General features: G+C 38.5%; 2 protein-coding genes across 2 annotated transcripts; one reads left to right on the top strand and one right to left on the bottom strand.

Moving 5' to 3' along the window:
• Window positions 1–794: 794 nt before the first annotated feature.
• On the bottom strand, window positions 795–5,458 carry LOC136066266 (transcription initiation factor TFIID subunit 2-like). The gene is made up of 5 exons (XM_065770310.1): window positions 5,348–5,458; window positions 5,135–5,226; window positions 2,918–3,043; window positions 2,768–2,821; window positions 795–929 (listed from the first exon to the last, which is right to left on the bottom strand). Exons 3-5 carry the CDS (start codon window positions 3,023–3,025, stop codon window positions 795–797), a joined length of 297 nt encoding a protein of 98 aa, XP_065626382.1. The 5' UTR covers window positions 3,026–3,043; window positions 5,135–5,226; window positions 5,348–5,458.
• A 2,483-nt stretch (window positions 5,459–7,941) lies between these two features.
• LOC136066265 (uncharacterized) lies at window positions 7,942–8,445 on the top strand. Its single transcript, XM_065770308.1, has one exon. The coding sequence runs from the start codon at window positions 7,942–7,944 to the stop codon at window positions 8,443–8,445; it is 504 nt and encodes a 167-aa protein (XP_065626380.1).
• Window positions 8,446–9,195: the final 750 nt, after the last annotated feature.

Raw genomic sequence — 9,195 nt, 5'->3', positions numbered from 1 at the left:
ATACAACACCACCCTACTAGTGTATAGCCACGTTTAATGAGATTCTTGTACGCTAGGATCTTTCCCCAATACGCAGTCCAATCAAAGAACGAGACCCATCAAGGTCCCTTAACACTCCAAATACTCTTCCAAGGGAATGTCAGACCACATTGGCCTTTTAATGCATTATAATGTAAGCAAACATTAAGGGTCATTGGAGATGCATAGATCCATAACCTATTAGAGGGCTGTTCTTTGGATGGAGAAATTGGTTTGGAAAACATGGCAGCTATCTAGAATATATTATGGCCCTCCTATATCGAATATGGAGAGAAATAGTTGCACTTTTAACTGGATGGATGTTGCAATCATCGAGCTGAAATCTTCATCTCTAAGACCTCGACTTGAGTGGTAGGTACATGGGAGAGAGAGTGATAGCATAGGCATTCACTTGTAGACTTTATAGACTCCCTTGCTTTTAGACTGTACTTCTGTTTTCTATTTTGTTCTTTAAAGAGTTTTTTGTATATACCAAGTGCACATTAAATCTCTTCTCTTTGCCTATACAGATATTTTTTTATCATAAAAGAACAAAGCAATTAAGAGTTCACTAAGTTGTTGATGTAAGTGTGCAAGTAGATGAAGCACTAGGGTTGCACCCCCTTACTTTTTGATTGGTAAGTTACACACACTCGGTGGATCTTGAACCCATGAACTCACCCTCCATCCCATTAATATGGGAGGAGGAAGTACCAGTTGAGCTATAGCTCATTGCTAGGGTTGTACCCCTTATTACAATATCTAAATTAAATTTATTACTTATCAAAAAACATTTTACAGGCAGATGATGGGAACATATTTCTATGGTAGAATCGGATTACCTCCTTTGTACTAAGAGATCTTGAAGTACGAGTTCCATCTTCAGCCCGAGAAACTATCGTCTGCAAAATCTGTATAATCAAAACAATAATGAAAGCCATCAGTAGGCAAACTTGTGAGTCCACAATCCACAAATCACAGTTAATATTCATATCCATAAATTATAGGCAAGTGCACAACTAAAGACACAAGTAACAAATAAATGAACAATTAAAAAAGCATGAACTTCCAATGACATGTTTATAAAAGAGAAGAGAGGGAGAACGTGGCCTCAACTGTAGCAGAAAGGGGCAAGAAAAATGTGATGAACAAATCATTAGCAAAGCATATTGGATCTCATCTTTTGCTAAAAGTTACATGAAAAAGAAGGAAAAAGTTGTCTCCAATACTCTCAACAATTGTTTATATAAGAATGATGGGCATTTGAAATATTATTATAAATTTTATAAATCTTAAATCACGAAAGGCCATTTACATCATCTCAAGTGCAGTTGTGCAATATATATTATTAAACAACCAATCAAAGAAGTAAAGAAAAATAAATATTGAACCTCTTTTTTTTTTTTTTTTTTTAATTAACAAGTTATACACTCAGTGAATTTTAAACCGACAACCTCACCATCCACCTTGTTCTTGTAAGCTTATTATATTTGACGACTATATAGAAATTTTTTGATAAATAATAAAAATGTTATACTCAATGCACAAAACTTTCACTTCTGCGGGTCTAGGAGGAGATGATTAGTAGGTAGCCTTACTCCTAATTTTTAAACCCATTAAAATCCTGCAAAAAATATCACAGCCATAATACACTAAGGTGGTGTTTGATTCGCTGTGTTGCTTCCTTAATGTGATGTACATTATGATGATGTGACATTAAGGTTTTTGGTTTATTTTATTTTTTCTAACATTACCATAATTTAAAATTACAAAATACATCACATCATCTTAATCCCATCACCCTCCTAAACAATTTAATATTGTATTCTTGTATTAAGATTACATTAACGTAAGATTGCAACAACATAATATTGCGACGTAATGTAACATCATGGCAAGCCAAACGCCTCTTGACTTGTATACAACCAAAGGACCCAACAAGAAGCCTTAATAAAAAAAAAATTAAGAAAAAATTTTTGGGATCCTTAACAAACTGATCAAGATTGGCCATATATATTCTTTTCCGCTACTCTATCTTATCCAAAATCATACTCTCTACTACCTTCTTAATTGACATGACATTTTTTTACTACTACTACTACTGTTGTTGTTATTATTATTATTATTATATAAGTAATAGAATTTTATTGCAAATGAAAAGAATTACTCTATGTTCATTATGACGATCATAAAGCACCTTGAAAAAATACAAGCAAATCAAATAGAGGATCTAAGAGAGAGTTGAAAATAAAATGGAAGTACAATTGGTAAAAGCCCCATGCTTGAGACCATTCAAACAAAGAACGGATCAGTAAGGACTTCAATTGCTCAATATTTCTCACTCTCCTCAAAAATATGATTGTTAAGCTCTTTCCACACTAACCACATCACGCACGCCACCTACACCAAGTTCCATACATTCAAAGAATGTTTTCCTAGCTAGTTTCGCCAACCAAAAAGGAGGGATGCTACATTGTCCGACAACACCCACTCAACTCACTCTTCCTCACCAGTGCATTAATCGATCTCCTCTATACATGACCAAATCCCTCTCTAGCGACTCCCTCATAATATCATACAATAGGAAGACTCACAAAGAAAAACCTAACATCTAAAATTCAAAAGATCAATGAACTTAAGCAGTTCTTGGAAGAGAATGAATTAGTAACCATCATTCAATCAAGACAGACCATAAGAATAAAAACTCAAAGTGGTGATAGCCAGACAACAAAGTATGTAGGACTCTTACGTTACGAAAAGACTCAGGCCCCATCTGCTTTTCCAACATTTGAATGATAGCCACCTTTAGAAAATTAGTCAATCAGAAACACGATAAAAATTATGTTAATAGGTAAGGAAATTTGAAAGAGGGTCAAGCAATAATTCAAAGTAAACTTACAGACTTCCATGATCTTATTTTTCCATATAGACCAATGCACTGGGTTCCATACAAATCCTTAAAAGATGCAGAGAAGCTCAAAGCAGTTGCACCACTATCATCAGCCATGCAAACAGCACAATTCGCCTGCACTTGTGGAAACAAAGTGGCATTAATTCACAAGAAATTATATAGAATCTATATAAATTTAATTCTTGCATTTCTTTTTTCCCTAAAGACAAATGGTTGAACCGTTACCTAGATTTAAACTAAACTGAACATCAACAAAATACAAATTTTGAAGCATAGTGGGAAGATACTCATAGGTGATAATCTGAGGAGAAGAGGTTTGACAATAGTGGATTAGTGTTGTATGTGCAAGTGTAGCGGGGAGATAGTGGATCATCTCTTGATCCATTGTGAGTGGGCCAATCAGTTGTGGAGTTTGGCTTTTTAGATCATTTGGGATCTTCTATGTGCTAGAGAGAGTAATTGATCTTTTATTTGAATGGAGGAACAGGTTGGGGAAGCATTCATCAAAAAATATTTGGAATTTGGCTCCATTATGTTTGATGTCAATTATTTTGCAGAAGCGTAACAATCATACATTTATGGATGAAGAGCGATCGGGGAATCAGCTTTTAGCATCTTTTCTTGGCAGCTTGTTTGACTGGGCTCAAGCTTGCGGATTCACATCTAGTAATTCCATTCCAATATTATACACTCTTTCTTCTTGTACATAACCATTTTCATCTTTTTGTTTTGTAATTATTTTGATTACTCTATGCCTTTTTCACAAGAAGTAGTTCATTTTCAATAAATTACTCTACTTATCAAAAAAAAAAACACACACACACACAAATTTTGAAGTGCAACAGCAATGATATGATAAGAATTTAGTAGGATAATGGATGTTTTGGTCTTGGCGAGTATGCATTACTCAATGGGACACTATTTTGGGACTTACAATTTCGTCATTTAGTGAATGATCAGGAGTCACAATCTTTGGATTCGTTTATGGATTTGATCTATTCCACGGAGGTGTGGGGTGTTGGTTTTGACAAACTTTGTTAGAAGCCAGTTAGAGATCGAGGTTTCAAGGTGAGCGGGTATATCATTCTTTATCCCCTTCTACTGTTGTATCTTTCCCATGGAAAATGGTGTGGCAATCGAAGGTTCCTCTTTGGGTAGTTTTTTTCTCTTGGACAGCATCTTTAGGCAAGATTCTAACCATGGATAATCTTCAGAAGAGGCATATTGTTGTACTTAAGTGGCATTATATGTGCAAAAGGTGTGGAGAATCTGTGGATCATCTCCTCCATTGTCCTATAGCCTACGAGATGTGGAGTACGGTCTTTTGCCTATTTGGTATTATTTGGTTGATGCCGCAAATGGTAATGGATTTTTGGCCATGCAATTTCAGGCAACATCGCAATATAGCTATATAGAGGATGGTGCCGCACTGTTTGATGATGTGTATCTGGCGGGAACGGAATACTGGAAGCTTTGAGGGATGCGAATAGTCCATTCTTGAATTTAAGTCTTTTTTTCTTTTTTACTCTTCTCGAATGGTGTTTAGTTTTACCATATTTTTCTTGGCTTTCCTTTTCTGTTTTGCTTGATCATTGTAATCTGGTTTCTTGATGTTGTTGCCCCTATAGTACATTTCCTATGTACTTGGGCTGTGTTATTTTTTAATAAAAATTTTATGTTACTTATCAAAAGAAAAAATTATTTAACAGTGTGAAGAATATCAATTTTTTGGTAATTGATGTTCAGTGAACAATTCTAATAATAGCAAGAGTTTTTCTTTCTTTTAGAAGTACAAAAAATTTTAATAAGAAAAGAGGGGCAACAACCAAATTATGAAAATCTCTAAAGGTCAGGAAATAAAAGAAAAATATGGAATTTGCTTATACTGTAACCACCCAGAACATTGCTCAGAAATAGAAGTAGATAAACTCACTAAAACCAGCAAAAGTGAAGAATACGAAGGATAAAAGTGACCAAAGTTTTTAAAGTATTTCCCTCAGTTTTTAAAGCACTTCCCTCATTTAATAAATCTATTTCCCCATAAACTGGCACTAGCCAAAAGTTGCACTTTATTAGCAGTCTGATTCTAGACCTTAATGTAAACAACTTTTTTTTTTTGGATAAGTCACCTTAATGTAAAAACGTTGTTAACATGACAACAGATATTAGGTAAGAGGCATGTGCAGCACAAATGGAAAAGCAAACCTTATAACGCCGATAACGTGCTTCATTGTTCCCCAAATTTTTCTTGATAAAATAATCAGTCAAAAAACCAGCCAGACCATCCAACAGCCACTCTGGACAATAAGCATTAATTAATAGCAGAAGAAAATAAATTTTCTCAACTCTTAACTGGAATAATCAGTACCAATAATCTGAAGTCAGCAAGGTACAAACCAACATACTCTACTAGCTTACCATCATTTGGTGCCTCAGGAGTGATATATACACCAAACCACTGTCTTGCAAGGGCATACGCAAGTTTAATCCTTGTGTCTATGGTCTGTTATAACAAACATTTACCTATCAACATAATGCAGGAATAGAAAGGAAACCACTAGTTGAAGACAGCCATTGACAAGAAAAAGGAAGACTTGTCCAATCATTTATATGCATTTAAATGATAAACAGCATGCCAATAAGAATAAAGAAGGCAATATCCATGACCAGTTGTGCACTACAATTAAGTACAACTTTGGCTTTAAAATAACTTATGATGATGTTGGGAGCCTGAGGAGACGTAGATTTACTTTCAACTTCCAAGCGAAGCTGATGTAGAACAGACAGCACATGCCTTTCTTGAGCAGCAGGGGCGCAGGAAGTCACAACGCAAGATCAAAGGGGGTGCCAGTAGGGGCCATCGGTGTAACAGTGTCGGAATTGCATGAAATTTGGCAGGTTGAAGGGAAACGATGTTCTGATCCAGATTCATGATGCCATGAACGTCACCAAAATTTAGGCGAATTCCTTCATTAAGGCCCCGATAATAGTGTTTTTGCTATTTATAGTAATATTTGTTTTTTCTTAATAACTTTAGTTTAAAAGTCAGAATAAGGTCCCGTCTGTTTTGGGACGACCCTTAAGGCAGTAGTTTGTGATTCTGCATTTAACTCAATTTTGCCATTTTTGGTAAAATTCGGTAATTTTGTCACCTAATCGCTTAATTAGCGCGAATTAGGGTTTTAAACGTTTTTTTTTCTTAGTACTTATATGTTTTGTAGCCGTCAGAGGCAAATTAGACTATTATCAATAAACACAGACTTTTGTCAATTTTCTTCTGGTGGATTTCAGTTTTATCTCCTTGTGGATTCAGGGAAACCCCTCGTGGATTCGAGGTTTACTACCAGAAACTAACAGTTTAGTTTCTGTTCCATCAAGAGAGCATCATGTGTGCTTCTCTTCAGGCTTCCGCGACATCAGTTGGTATCAGAGCCTTGACTTACCCTGGTCTGATGGCTAACCGGCGAGACGGTAACCACCACAACAATGACGGCGGTGATGACGTCAACAACCCAGTCCTCACTAGGGCTGAGTTCCTTGATTTTCGTGATGAAAATCAACAATTTCGTGATGAACATCAACAGTTTCGTGATTCCACCCAGCAAACTCTGGACCAGATTCAAGAAGCACTTGCCACGTTGCTTAACCGAAACCCTAATCGCGATGACGGAGAGCGACGTGATAACCGAGCACGTGGTCCTCCCTATCGTGGTCCAAATCGGAACAGGCAGCAGGACTACAACGAAGAAGACAGTGAAGACAAGGAGTATGCAGAGAGAGTCCTTGGAAATCATCGTGGTCCCGCAAGGGATAATGGCCGAGATTATCAGGAGCAGAGGGACTATCGAATGAAAGTAGAATTACCATCCTTTAATGGTAATGTCTCCATTGAAGAGTATATGGATTGGGTCAGCGAAGTGGAAAAGTTTTTCGATTATATGGGTACAGCAGATGACAAACAGGTGTGTTTGGTGGCCTACAAATTGAAGGGAGGAGCATCTGCCTGGTGGGATCGTGTTCAATTAAACCGGACCCGTGAACGAAAGCTTCCAATACGATCATGGAGGAGAATGAAAAGATTAATGGCAGATCGGTTCTTACCACCAAATTACCAGCAGGAGTTGTTCAAACAGTACCAAGATTGCAGGCAGGGTACGCGGACAGTTAATGAGTACATGGAGGAGTTTGACAGGTTGGCGAATCGCAATGATTTGGAGGAAACTGAAGATCAACAGATATCCAGATTTGTACATGGGTTACGAGTTTCCATCCGAGATCAGGTATCCTTACAAACCCTATATACTTTGAATGAGGCTGTAACCTTATCCAAGAAAATAGAATATCAGCATCTCAGGGCAGGTTCGAAGTTTTCCAATCGCAATTCTGAGTCCTCTAGTTCCACTGCCAACAAAGGTAAACAGCCCATGTTTACACCAAGATCACAACCCATGGTTAGGGAGAACAGTGGTGTCAACCAATCCACAGTGGCAGTAGCAGGTTCCGCAGCCCAGCCGATAGCGATTGCCAACCCTTATGCTAGGCCAACTGGGAATAAGTGCTACAGATGCGGAGAACCAGGACATCGATCTAGTACTTGCCCTAAGCGAGTCGCAGTGAATCTGGTGGTGGCAGAAGAGGGCGAGATAGAAGGTGAACAGGAGGGTGAAGAGGTGTATAATAGTGCAGATCCGTATGCCTATGATCCCAATAAGGTCCAAGAGGATGAGGAAGGCGTGCCACTAGGGCGGTCTTTGGTGATTCAGAGGTTGTTGCTCACACCAAGGGTGGAATACGGTGATCAACGGAATGAGATCTTCTGAGCACGATGCACCATCAGCAAGAGGGTCTGTGATTTGATCATTGACAGTGGCAGTGTAGAGAACATTGCGTCGAAGAGTTTGGTTACCAAGCTAGGACTGAAAACAGAAAAGCATCCCTCTCCGTACAAGATAGGTTGGATCAAGAAAGGTACGGTAACCCTTGTTACTCAACAATGTCGTGTTACTTTTTCTATGGGTAAATGTTATGTAGATGAAGTAGTTTGTGATGTTGTTGAAATGGATGCATGTCATTTAATACTGGGTAGACCTTGGCAGTATGATGTAGATGCTACTTATAGGTGTAAGGATAATGTGTATGTGTTTTTTAAGAATGGCAGAAAAATTATCCTTGGTCCTATTAAGGAAGGCAGTATACCCAAAGCTTTTAAAGTGGAGGGGAAGCCAGCACTCCTCATAGTGAACAATGAAGATGAGTTTGACAGGGAGTGTAAGGAGTTGAAACAGGTATATGCTGTAGTGGTGACAGATGGTGAGCCAAAGAAGGTTACTGAGATACCTAAGGCAATTCAACCATTGATCAAGGAGTTTGAAGAGCTTTTTCCAGAAAAGCTGCCTGCAGGTTTACCACCAATGCGTGACATCCAGCATTGCATTGATTTAGTTCTTGGAACTAGTCTACCTAATCTGCCACATTACAGGATGAATCCTCAAGAGGGTCAGATTCTACAGGGGTAGGTGGATGAGCTTTTGAGCAAGGGGCAGATCAGGGAGAGTATGAGTCCATGTGCAGTACCGGCACTGCTAACACCAAAGAAGGATGGGAACTGGCGTATGTGTGTGGAAAGTCGAGCCATCAACAAGATCACAGTCAGGTGTCGATTTCCTATTCCCCGACTAGATGACATGTTTGATATGCTGAGTGGGTCCAAGTGTTACACCAAGTTGGATCTCAAGAGTGGGTATCACCAGATTCGGATCCGACCTGGAGATGAGTGGAAGACAGCTTTTAAGACAAATGAGGAGTTGTATGAGTGGATGGTAATGCCTTTCGGATTGTCCAATGCTCCCAGCACTTTCATGAGACTTATGAATCAGGTATTGAAACCATTTATTGGAAAGTTTGTGGTAGTTTATTTTGACGATATCCTGATTTACAGTAAGACAGAAGCAGCCCACTATAATCATGTGTGAGAAGTATTAGCGGTGTTGCAGGCCAATGAGTTGTATATCAACTTGAAGAAGTGCAGCTTCTTGACTGATAAGTTGCTGTTCTTAGAGTATGTGGTCAATACGGATGGGATTCATGTTGATGAGGACAAGGTCCGTGCAGTCAGAGAATGGCCAACACCAAAGACAGTGAGTGATGTGCGAAGTTTCCATGGGCCAGCGACCTTCTATCGGAGGTTTGTTCGAGTTAGTAGCATAGTCGCCCCTATCACTGAGTGTCTAAAGAAGGGGAGGTTCTCGTGGGGAAAAGAGGCAGAA

This window comes from Quercus suber, unplaced genomic scaffold, assembly GCF_002906115.3.
Source record: "Quercus suber isolate HL8 unplaced genomic scaffold, Cork oak 2.0 scaffold_29, whole genome shotgun sequence".
Lineage (NCBI taxonomy): Eukaryota > Viridiplantae > Streptophyta > Magnoliopsida > Fagales > Fagaceae > Quercus > Quercus suber.
The sequence above is the reverse complement of the archived record's forward strand: the minus strand, read 5'-3'. Positions and strand labels throughout refer to the sequence as shown.